The sequence below is a fragment of the Sinocyclocheilus anshuiensis genome, unplaced genomic scaffold (assembly GCF_001515605.1).
Source record: "Sinocyclocheilus anshuiensis isolate Anshui unplaced genomic scaffold, SAMN03320099.WGS_v1.1 scaffold565, whole genome shotgun sequence".
In the NCBI taxonomy this organism is placed as follows: Eukaryota; Metazoa; Chordata; class Actinopteri; order Cypriniformes; family Cyprinidae; genus Sinocyclocheilus; species Sinocyclocheilus anshuiensis.
The window spans coordinates 213,876-227,127 of NW_015539869.1; the positions used below are offsets into that span (position 1 = coordinate 213,876).

At 38.5% G+C, this 13,252-nt stretch overlaps 1 protein-coding gene across 4 annotated transcripts in view; it reads right to left on the reverse strand.

The window, feature by feature from the left end:
- LOC107685038 (lysophosphatidic acid receptor 1-A-like) overlaps positions 1-13,252 on the reverse strand; it is a 15,706-nt gene continuing 2,454 nt past the window's right edge. For 2 of the 4 annotated variants that reach the window (XM_016481464.1, XM_016481466.1), the window contains exons 2-5: positions 11,421-11,839; positions 7,600-8,014; positions 3,049-3,305; positions 1-313 (exon numbers count right to left, since the gene is read on the reverse strand). In XM_016481464.1, coding sequence (XP_016336950.1) covers positions 218-313; positions 3,049-3,305; positions 7,600-8,014; positions 11,421-11,732 — 1,080 coding nt within the window. In that variant the 5' untranslated portion in view covers positions 11,733-11,839 and the 3' untranslated portion in view covers positions 1-217. Of the gene's footprint in view, positions 314-2,393; positions 2,474-2,540; positions 3,306-7,599; positions 8,015-11,420; positions 11,840-13,252 lie in introns of those variants that run through there. The other 2 variants (XM_016481465.1, XR_001633919.1) reach the window with 2 other exon arrangements.

The following is a 13,252-nucleotide window of genomic DNA, read 5'->3' on the forward strand; positions in this document are numbered from 1 at the left end:
AAAAACATGCATAAACTCCACCGGTAAGACTTTAATTAAATACAAACCATATTTACAACTAACTCATTCATAACTACAGCGCAAAACACACACACGGTCTCGTCATCTGATGCTCATATAAATGCAGAGAGAGTGATTGACAGCTCATTCGGCCAATCAGCACGCAGCACGCTGTCAGTAGGCAGGAGTCGATCCTTCTGGTTCTTCTTCACGTTCCTCAGCTCTCGGTGGAGTCCAGCATGTTCTCCGCGTCCTTCAGCACGACCTGTCCGCCGTTAGCCTGATCGCCGTCTCCCTCGCGAGCCCTACGAGCCTGAGACACACAGAGAGCCGAGAAAACACGGGGCTGCAAACAACCGTCAACCAGTTAGACACGAGTTTAATCAAGTTAGGATGATCTCACCCAACCAGAGCTGACCCAGTGCATGTGTGTCTATGAGCGAAGCCGGACACAGGAGCTGCTTACAGGGACAGATCTGAGTCAGTCAGACTGCTTTAGGACGGGGGAACAACCATTTAGTCCCAAACGAAGATGTTTCCCCGTCCTAAACGCACAGACAGCAGACGGACAGAAGCGGCTTCATCAAGCATGTTTATTCGTCAACAACAAAACGCTGCGAAATCATTTCTGTACAACATCACGAGACATTATCAGTGTTGAATGATCAGTAGATGGAGTGAGAGAAGACACATGGACACTTTGAGTACCTGATTATTATTAACATATCTTTAAACCATAATCATAAACCACCAATCAGAACAAAATCTGTTTGTGCGTGCGTCTCATTGGCCATAGGAGGTGATTACAAACAGAGGATAAAAATCAAACCACAGAATCAACATCATCTGAAACTCACAAACTCATGCGTCCAGCTCGTAGATATTTTACACAGCGAAGCAAAATAAGTTCTTAAATATGACTCTGAAATCGTGAGATGACGAACTTCAGATGAGAGACTTCAGTACAGATTACAGGAATAAAAAAAATCTTAAAACACAACAGATAAAAGCTTAAAAAAGAGACCCTCTTTAAAAACCAGGGACATTTTAAATGTAGTTAATGCAGGAATCACGGGAACGGAGCAGCATGCTGGTTAGTTAGTGCCGCAGTTACACGAGAGCACCACTAGAGGATCAAAACCAGCTGTGTGTGTGTGTGTGTGTGTGTGTGTGTGTGTGTGTGTGAGAAAGAGAGCACGGATGTGATGCTTTATGCACGCCACTCTTGACAAACCTGCAAATATTTACATGATCAGTGCACACACACACACACACACACACAGTGAGCGCTGCACATCTGTTAGCCAGAAACGCGACCGCAGCATTACAAAGACATTAGAGGAGCATGCACAAACATGCGCGTCATTCACACACAGGAACTGGTCATTTAAAGAGAACAAAACATCATGAAAGACCCTCAGTGACACCATCAGCTGTGCATGCAGCGCAGATAAAACCTCACGAGAACCGGTTAGTGAGCGTTAGTGTGCCAACGGACGCAAATCAGGGTAAACGGAGTGATTATGGAGTCTGATTGAGGATCTAAATGCAAGCGAATCTACATACAACCCACGACTCCTGCAGCACGCGCCGTCTCCGCTGCGCAGCAGACAAGAGAACAGCAATTAGACACACACAGACACACACACACATCAACAAACACAAACAAGTACCTGCTTTAACTTGAGCACTGGTTACATGCCACTAACCAGCTGGGACGGACACGACTGTATTAAGACTGCATTAGAACGTGCAACTGGTGTTTCTAATTACGCAGGCATGCGAGTTTTGGTTAGTTAGACGCAGAACTAAATTATGATGCTATGTCTGCGCTGCCAAGCCAAGTCAGAAACCGAGTGCACTTCTAGCCATGCAGACAATTAGCTTTTCTGTTTGCACTAGAGGCTATGGAAGCTTGTTTCCACCACGGAATAAAAAACAAAAAATGGTAATTGTGACTTTTTAATTCGCAATTCTGACACAATTCCGAATTCTCAGTTCACATATAAAACTGTTGCGATTCTTTCTCAGAATTCTGAATTTACATCTTACAAGTCTGACTTTTTCTCGGAATTCTGGGTTTACATCTCGCAATTCTGACTTTTCTTTCGGAATCTGAGTCCATTCTGAGTTTTTCCTCAGAATTCTGAGTTTACAGCTCACAATCCCGACTTTTTCCCTAGAATTCCAAGTTTACATCTCGCAATTCTGACGTTTTTTTTTCTCAGAATTCTGTGTTTACAGCTCACAATTCTGAACTTTCTCCTTGGAATTCTGAGTTTACATCTCGCAATCCCGACTTTTTCCCCTAGAATTCTAAGTTTACATCTCACAATTCTGAACTTTCTCCTTGGAATTCTGAGTTTACATCTCGCAATCCCGACTTTTTCCCCTAGAATTCTAAGTTTACATCTCACAATTCCTGACTTTTTCCCTAGAATTCTGGGTTTACATCTCGCAATTCCTGACTTTTCTTTCGGAATTTGAGTCCATTCTGAGGTTTTCCTCAGAATTCTGGGTTTACAGCTCACAATCCCGACTTTTTCCCCTAGAATTCTAAGTTTACATCTCACAATTCTGACGTTTTTTTCTCAGAATTCTAGAACTTTTTCCTTGGGATTCTTTTTTACATCTCACAAGTCTGACTTTTTCTCGGAATTAAGCATTTGCAATTCTGTTTTTTGTTTCTGCTACAGAATAAAAATAAAAAGGCGACTGTTTATATCCAGCAATTCTAAGTATCTCGGAACTGCAAGAATTGTAAGAAAAAAAGTGTCAATCACCTTTTCTGGCAGACACAAGCTTCCATAAAAGGTAGTGTTAGTGTTTGAGTTTGTACAAATGGCGAAGCAACAGCTTGTTGAACGCTAAAATGCCCCTTTACTACAAAAGTATACAGACAAACACTTGTTTAACAGCTAGACTATAAGATTTGTTGCGCATCCGCTAGCATGACGTGAGCGTCAGCGCTGAGTTCTGCTAAAGCGGGCGCTTGAGCGGCGGTTTGACGCTGTTGTCGTGCTGGGTCCCGTCGCTCTCTGAGAGTACCTCTTGCTCGAGGGTGTTGAAGCGCACACCCGAGTGCTCGCCCTTCTGCTGCGACCCCAAACACGGGAAGCACAGGATGCGCTTGAAGGTGTCGCGCATGTCCTTGTCGCGGTAGGAGTAGATGATGGGGTTCATGAAGGAGTTGCACTCGGCCATCACCAGGAAGAACTTCTCGTAGGTCAGGACGTCGCAGGACTCACACGAACTGTCCAGGAGAAGCAGCACCAGTCCCGGCGTCCAACACACCACGAAACAACCTGCGGGACATCGGCAGAAACACACAGCCAAGAGGTGAACGCATGGAACATCTGCACATGAATATAAATGTCTGGGAATCGAGAACAAACAAAAAACAAGAGTGTGTCTTTAGAGAGCGTCATGCATCTGCTGAGAGCGACAAGAGGCTGTAAAAGGAAGGCTGTGCAGAAAAGCCTTATATATAAAGATGAGCTGGGCATGTTTGATGCAAACGAAGGTAATTTAACATATGCAAATTGCTTTTTTTTTTTTTTTTAACGAATGCATAGATTCAGAAAAACGGTTGGTCATTTAGTATTCTCAAAATTCATTAACATTAGAATAAGAACAAATTCCTGTGTGTGTTCAAATATGCTGTAAATTACAACTTGACAAATTGCTGTTGTTTCTCTATAATGATCAAATTAACTACAATTACAACTGTAATCATAATAAATATGATAACGCTAGTGATGACTACAACAATGAATGTAGTGACAACTGTAAAAATAATACAATAACGGTAACGGTAACGGTAACTGTAACCAGTGTTATAATACCAATACAAATACTATTGCAATAACTATGATAACTTACAACTATAACAAGAACAATTACGACAATAACTATAATAATTATGATCACGTTAACAACATCTTAAACTAAAAATAATAACTAACTATAACAATAACTGTAGTGATAACTATAATGTTAACTATAACGAGAACTGTAATAACTATTACAAGAACCACAGCAATAACTATAACAATAATTATAAAAATACAATAACTTTTACAAGAACTATAACAACACCGTTTACCGTTTACTGTAACTACAGTGTTTCCCCTGCCATTATATTAGGGGGCGGCCCTTGAAGGTCAAGTTAATTTTATTTAATTATATTTTCTCTATAGCGCCAGATCACAACAGAAGTCATTTAAAGTTACCTTTCCCATAGAACAGGTCTATACCTTGTTCTTTTATTAAGCAAACCAAATAGCCTTGTTATTTATCTTATTTACACAATGGCATGTCATTTCCGTCTCTACGTTACATGGTCGCGCTCTCTGTATCACGCACAGCGGAGTTCTGCCCCGAAGCGCGCGCACACGCGCACACACACACACAAGTGAGCCCACTCCCACTAGTATTTGTAAATATTAAGCCGCAAAACGATTCATGTTTAAATATGGATTCTGCGTGTCTCTGTGTTAATGAATGGCGCAGACGCGCGGTTTTGTTTACTACTCGTACTGAAATGCTCATGACGCTTGCGGTGATATTAGCATCTGCCGTCTCACTAAATGAGGACATAAATACATGAACAACATCTCCAGAACTGCTCTGAGAGTCACTTCATCAGCATTTGAGTAAAACTATCATCATATCATACACACACAGACATGTAAAGGTATTCACGGCAACCCGTCAAAATAAAAGTTTGGTTTAACTTGAGGGCACTGTGGCAGAAATATATTACTATTGTTCAGTAGAATGTACGTAATAGGCTACTACTACTAAAATTATTAAAACCTTATTTTTAAGGAATAAGCATACAATATTTATTCAATGTTTTAATTGTAATATTAAATTACCTTTATTTTCCAAAAAATAACATTTGTTTAATTTTCATTACTTAATAATGAAGATTAAATGAATGTTTTATGCCTTAAAAATGTTAATACACAACACAAAATTTCTGAGCAAAAAATCATAAGGCTATTGTAAAAATAAATGAAACTTGTTTTATGCTTTCAAATAATTAGACATGCTAAAACAGAATTTGGTAACAATAAAGCATAAGGTTGGGAAAATAAAACATTTCATAGGGCCCTAAACATGTAATATTTGTTAAACTTTTAATAAATTAATGTTAAATTGCTTAAGTTTCATGATTTTAATTAATTCGACATGCTTTTTGATTAATAAAATGTCATTTAACCATTAAAAAGGAGTCCAGAAAAAAAAAAAAGCCGTAAACCTAGGGGAAACACTGAACTACAATAATCATAATTATCGTAGATAAAAAAATATAATAATTACAACATTAATAATTCTGCTCATGGTTATAAGTATCATTATTGGCATGAATACAGTTTTTAACTACCAAGTCAGGAACTCATAATAATGGTTGTTAACTACGAAATGACAGGAAATAAGAATAAAAATAAAAATCAAGTGCTCTGATTGGCTGATTTTGCTGTGAATTACAACTTGACTAATTGCTTTTGTTCCTCTTCTGTAAGACGCTTTGCATCTGCTAAATGAAAAAATGTAAACAAATTAGGTGGAATTTTTTGTTCGTATAAATACGAATAACATAAAAGAGACCCAAGTGTTTCTGCAGGTCAGTCAGTTGGTGCTCCTTTTTCTTTTCTAGGAGACACAAATGTAAGTAAATGAGTGACACAGATCACGTGACTGTTTAAAGGTGCGTCGTTGAACTGAAGGACAAACTTTACCTCTGTCTGTTCCACGTTTTCGCTAGAAATCTAAACGTGATGGTGTCGTTCTGCCATAAACACGTGTTGCTGTGATTGATTAAAGTCATAATTGCTCTGCTGATAGTGAGTGCTAAACACTAGCACGAGGACACCTCAGGAAGCATCTTATGTGTGTGTGTTTATGGGACATGTCCAAGGCAGAGCAGGAGTTTCCAGGAATGTTGTCAGTGTCGACACTCCCGTATGAGAGCGCGCTCGGCTCTGCCAGAACATGCCCTCGTCTCTCTGTCTCTACAGAGCAGAGATAGCGCAAACACGCAGGTCTGGACAGGCCTTCCTCCTCCGCCAGTGTTTCAGCATTTCAGCGCACAGCTGCTGCGTGCTATTCTCCAAACACAGGACGGGAGTTTACTTTCTGAACACATCCAGACCACTGCGGGTCTATCAGTGTCACATCAAGTCCTGAGACACTATACAGCACCCAAAAAAACTAACTTTATTATCAGAGCTGTGACGTAGCCGTCTGAACTAAATGTGATGACACAAAACTCAAATTCACATTCTATGTGCACAAATAATGATAATGACTATGACTGTCACAAGTAGGGCTGGGTATCGTTTGAATTGTATCAATTCCGCTTATCGATTCCAAATCTTATCGATTAGAATAAGATAAAAAAAGTAAAATGAAAAGTCAAATATTTATGTCAACCATAATATTCTGTCTTTTTACAAAGTGCTCTTTTGCAACATGAGCAAACAGCCTATAGAACACTTTTTTTTTACACTTTTGCCTGTGGTTTTAACAAAAACATACCACTGCAAAAACAACTAGACTAATATAAATTTCAAACATTAAATTGTTAAAGTAAACAGTCAGTAATAAAACAGGAACAAACATATCAATTAGCAATGGCATAAATAAATACAACTGAACAAATTTTAATGCATAGAAATCGCAAAAGTTTAAAAACACTATAGTTTTAAAATTAAGAACACGGAATGTCACGGAATGTCACATTTTGAATTAATAAATCAAAAGTAGGTCATTACACAAATCAAATCGCGATATGGACTAGAATCTGTAAATATTAAGCTGCAAAAATATGCGTGTATTAAATATGTATGTAAATGTACATACTACTACTACTTCTACTACTAATAAACTTATTAAAACTTTATTTTTTAAGGAATAATCACACATTTCTTCCATGTTTTAATTTTAATGTTTGCAAAAAAAAATAAAGTTTGTATAATTTTCAGTAATTAAAAGATAAATAAATGAAATTCTTTTATGTCTTCATTTGATATCCAGTAAAATTAAAACACACAACAGAATTTCTGAGGAAAATAAAAACATTTTCTAAGGCTATTGTAAGAATACATTTTAATAAATTAAGTTGTTTTTACGCATTCAAATAATTAGACATGCTACAACAGAATTTGGTAGCAATAAACCTATGGTGAGAAAAAATAAAATATGGCCCTAAACATGTAATTTTTATTAAACTTTTAATAAACTGATGTGAAATTGTGTAAGTTTCATGATTTTAATTAGATAGACATGCTTTTTTATTAATAAAATTCAATTTAACCATTAAAAAGGAAATTAAAATGGAAAAAACGGAATTTTGAAAAAAAAAATAAAACTGATTTCATAGGGCCCTATTTTATGACTACATTTCATTTTATTTGCTTTGTCTACATATATGGAATATCCGTTTTATAAAAGCAATAATCCCCGTGAAGCCGTGGTTTACAGTGATTTTATAACAGCTGAGGGGGTTTTAGGCACTCCTTAGCTGCTATAAATTCACTGTATTGCTTTAGACAAATGATAAGATTGGCTAAGTCAGAAACGAGGTCTTACCCAGGATCATGACGACGGTCTTCATCAGGTTGACCACGGTCTCCTTGTGCTTGGCCTGCGAGGTGTGCTGGCTCATGCGGTGGCTCTTGCGGCGCACGTAGATGAAGATGCGCGTGTAGACGGCCACCATGACAGTGAAGGTCAGCAGGTTGAGCACGGCCCAGAACACCAGGTAGCTGCGGCTGTAGAGCGGCGCCATGTTGGAGCACTGCTGGAGGTTGCAGACGCAGCTCCAGCCCATAGAGGGCACCAAACCCAGCACTATGGCGATGAGCCAGATGCCCACGATCAGCAGCACCACCCGGTGGTTGGTCATCTTACTGTGCAGCTGCATGGTGAAGATGGTCTGGTGGCGCTCCAGCGCGATGGCCATCAGATTAATGACGGACGCCGTCAGACTGGTGTCGATCAAACCCTGAGAGACAGGAGAGCAGCGTTTACACCAGAGCTGCTCCTTCATGCATTACATAACCTGCCCACTGCACCTTCCGTCGACTGCTTTTCATACAGAAATAACAACTATTTAGTTAAGTTGAGAGCATCTGCGCCAAACAATGTTTAATATAAGAGGGTTTGTCTTTGCTTGATTTATTGTAGATTTTCATTAAAAATAATGAACCGCAAGCTAAGTTTTAAAGTATGGAGGGAATCCAAGGATCGTTTATTTGCGTTACAAAACAGGCTTTTATAAAGCCGTGAACAAGTATATATATTGAGAGTTCGTTTCCTTGTTTCCGTTTTTTATTGAATTGCGGTCACAAATCCAGGATTCGTTCCTTCGTTTTATTAAACTGCCGCCAAGAATGCGGATTCATTCACTAATTTTATTGAATCATAGCCACAAATCCAGGATTCGTTCCTTCATTATATTGAATCGTGGCCAAGAACGAGGATTCATTCACTCATTTTATTGAATCGATGATTTGTTCCCTCGCTTTATTAAACTGCGGTCACGAATCAAGAATTTGTTCCCTCATTTTATTGAATTGTGGCCACAGTGTTGCAGTAATTTGCTCCCTCATTTTAATTAAATCAAAAAACGAGGGAATGAATTAGTACAACATGGCCACAATTTAGTAAAATGAGAGTAAGAAGGTCATAGTAATGAATTCTCAATTTGTTGCCACAATGTTTGTTAATAAAAGCTCTGTGTTCAATGTAAGGGAGTTTGTCATTGTGCTTTTTTATCATTGTAAGAATATGAATCCACCATTTAAGCATTTGTTTGGTTCAAAGAATGGGAAAGATATAAAGATCTAACATTCAAGATCAAAGTAAGTGCTACAGTATCCTATCTTGTACAAATATCTGATTATGTCCCAAATCACGTACTACACACTATATACGATGTACTCAGTCGTCTAGTGCAGAGCTGCACAAACTTAACACAAAGTGCCAAAAACCTTTGAATATTGCATTATATCCAACTAGTCTATATTATATTAAAATGCATTACATTTACAATTTACATTACATTTTTTACATTTTTAAATAATCGAACAAAAATGGCAGCTGTGCTTGCCAGAACTACTGTACAAAAAAGGGTGGGTTTACGGTTTACAGATTTAAGTTACATTTACAGTAAAAAAAAAAAAAAAAAAAGTATTTCATTAACTGATATAATGCTAATACACCAATCTACCGAAGTACAAAAAATACAAAAAAATCACATTTATAACACACTGACAACCACCAAAACCACAGGTGGTAAAGAGAAAACCACATGAGGAATCAAAACTCCAAGCCAATCGCTGCATTGCTGATCGTGGTTTCGAGTATCGATACATAGCCCCTTTTAAACCAACCCATGAACACGCAATTATCTCAGATAACTCAATCCAGCCATACTAATCATCAACAACAGCTGCGTTCAAAGAACCGAATTAGCCAGATCCTGATTAGCGCGATGATATCATCTTGGATGTGACATTTCATCTCGGATGTAATAAGCGACGTATGAAGAACGGGCCCCAGATCTCCACTCAGCCCTGTTTACGCCTGGCGTGTGGAATGAAGTAACAAAACGTTCTTCCGCGACTAGAGGAAGCGCTTTTGACCTTCAGCGGCACGTGAAACTAGAAAAGCTGTTGTTCTTCTGTAAGTCTTGATACTGACGTGAGAGTCACGCTTCAACACCCTCATCGTGACACCTGAACTGTCCTGAACCGGCTGAAATCTGGCCTTTAACACTTCTGCAAACTCTGCATTTTCCATTTTAACCGATTAAGTTACAGTCCTCAAAAAGCATATGTAGACAATTGAATTGATAAAACTTTAACAACTTAAAACATTTTTTAAAAATATAATCATATCATAACAAAACATTTTTTAACATTTTTGGTCAAACCGTTGCATAAAGGGTTTTTATTTTTTTATTATTTCTTATAAATAGTAATACATTTCATAATTTCCTCAAGTTAAACCACTTTTATTTTTGGCGGTTTGTAGTGAAGACCTTTGAGTTTCTGTGCGTTTTTATCAAATGAAGTCCCATTGCGGATACCATCGGGTTCTACATGATTATCAGCCAAGACAGCAGGTCTTCTCCCAGAATTCCTTGCAGGAAACAGGAAGTGCAGCACATCCTGTTGATCAGCCAGCTGTCCTGCTTCATGCCGACTTTAAAATGCATTTAACCCAGGAATATTTTAATGAACATAAACATTTCCTCCCTCAACTCGTCTAAATAATTTCATTCATAAATTGTTTTAATTAATGTTTTGAAATTGCATTGCATTTTTATTCCCCTTTTTCCAAAATAAAATGCTAATCAATAAATATAAATTAAATTTTTTCAAGTTAGACAAAACTTTTATTTTGGTGCTCTTCTGCCCTGCTTCATACTGGCTTAAAACGTATTTAACCCATGAATATGAACACTTCATCCCATAAGTGTGTGTCTAAATAATTTAATTCATGTATTTTTAACGATTTAATCTATCTTTTTAAATGTAATAAAATAAAGCAAGAATTATTTCACAACAAAACTTATTTTAAATTTTTTTGTCAAATAAAGTGCTGAACAATAAAGGTTTATCATTTTTATTGAAATGCATTTTCTTTAAGGTAAACAAAACCTTTATTTTTGGCGGATTGCCTGTCTTGCTTTATACTGACTTAATGTATTTGACCTGGGAACATGCAACAAATATAAGCGCTTTTGTGCACAAAAAGCATTCTCGTAGCTTCGTATAATTGCGGATGAACCACTGATGGCACATGGATTATTTTACAGATTTTCTTTGCTACGTTTCTGGACTTGGGAACATTTCAGTTGCGTTGCTGTCTATGCGGATTTCATCAAAAATATCTTCATTTGTGTTCTGAAGATGAACGAAGGTCTTACGGGTTTGAAACGACACGAGGGCGAGTAATTAATGACAGAATTGTCATTTTTGGGTGAACTATCCCTTTAACCACGTTGGAATCGAAACAGGGAATCGATCAGCAGAATCAGAATTGATCGTTTAAACCAGGGGTGCCCAAACTCGGTCCTGGAGGGCCGGTGTCCTGCAGAGTTTAGCTCCAACCCCAGTTAAACACACCTGAACCAGCTAATCAAGCACTTATAGGCATTCTAGAAACTTACCAGCAGGTGTGTTGAGGCAAGTTGGAGCTAAACTCTGCAGGACACCGGCCCTCCAGGACCGAGTTTGGGCACCCCTGGTTTAAACGATACCCAATCCTAATTTTTAATTAACTTTTTTTTTGTAAATAAACCCTTCCTGTGAATGTGTCCGGCATCAGAATCTCAGTGCGGTTTCTATCACACACCCAGTCAGGGTTTCTCCACCGAACACCCAGAGCTCCAGGGGCCTCACCTGCCGCACAAACCACTCATGGATGGAGAGCTTGCTGGTCCAGGGGCCCGTGTGGAACATCAGGTACAGGTAGGAGATGCCGGAGAACAGGTCGGCCGCCGCCAGGTTCCCCAGCAGGTAGTAGATGGGGTAGTGGAACCTGCGGTTGATGAAGATGGCCAGCATGACCAGGATGTTGGCGAAGATGACGAAGGCGCAGACCAGCAGGCCCAGGGACACCACCACCACGTCTTTGGGCCTCCACGTGTCGCTGATGCTCTTCTTGCTGAGGTTGTAGAAGAAACTCACAGTTTCGTTGTCGTGGCAAACCATGGCGAAGCGCGCGATTGGACGGGACTGACTGGAGGGGAGGGGCTTCACGGGTCAGGGGTCACTCATGGAGGCATATGGAGCCGTGCACTTCGGCAGAACCAGATCTACTGCGACCGAGGAGAAACACAGAGATCGTTAGTCATGCTTTAATCGATCAGGCCGGGGGAACCGCTTCACCAATCAACACACACCGCAGGAAACTCCTATAATGAAACCGAACAGTGTTTTATGAGCATTAGGATTTGTGGCGTTATTTACATGACAATTAAAGCAGATTACAGTGCTTTACTGTTGGGTTACGGTCACCGGTGATTCTCATTACTGTAGGACAATTATGTACTTTTGCATTAAAATTAATATTTCTTTCTTCACATTATTGAGAATGAGGTTTTAAATTGCTGTAGTGAGAATTTGAGGCACAATGTCTATTTTATCTTTTAGATAAACACCTAAAACATGCTTTGACAAATATATTTTTATTATTTTGTGGACTTTTTATATTTTGCATAGAGAATAGGAACACCGTTTTATGAACATAAGGATTTGTGACGTTTTTATGACAAATAAGCACATTTTTAGGACATATTTCCACTAACAAAATACATCAGTGTGTCTAACAGTTGAATCATTATTAATTACCGTTTGGTCATTTTTTTCACTCGTTTAATCTGCATAAATAAAATGAAGAATGCCTTATGATGATTATTAGGATTTGTGACATTATTTTGAGGACAAATGAGAATATTTTCCCACCATATCTTGATGTTTTACCATTGAATAATTGTCATTAATGATTCTCATTACTGTATTATAATGATTCTTTTAAAGTAAAGAAAATATAATAAAACTATGATATAAAAATGTTATTTAAATAATAGGCCTAAATCTTTTCCTTTACATTAACGAGAATGAGACTTTCTTTGTACAGCAATACAAAAACGGCAAGAAAAAAACATCTACAGTATGCTTTACTTGCAATATACTGTATTTTATTTTAAAGTCACAATTATAATGTGCTTAAAGAAAATGAACAATGTTTTAGCTGAGGCAAAACAGTTTAAATGTTATGAAGTAAAAAAAAAAAAGCATTTGACTCTTACATTTCGTGGCAGTTTTGTGAGATTCACGAAAGTCTGAAAACTGGTTAAATCACTCGCACTAGAGATCATGAAACATGACCTTTACACAAAACCAGAACAACATTTCACACCGAGCGGCGCTTAACCAATCACAGCGCACGAGTCGGCGCTCCCGCGTGCTGATTGGACACCGCAGCTGTCAATCACCCCAGAGCAGAGGGTTTCCAGTAACTCTCCTCGATCATCTCACAAACCTCTGGTTCAACCCCCACAAGGCCAAACGTGTGCGTAACCATCCGTCAGCTCAGAAAACACAACATTCACCAGCTACTAACTAACAGTGTGTCCGAGTTTGTGAAGAAACTCAAAAGTAGTTCAGCTCGTGCTTCATGAGAACCTCACACACACTCACACACACACACACACACACACACACACACA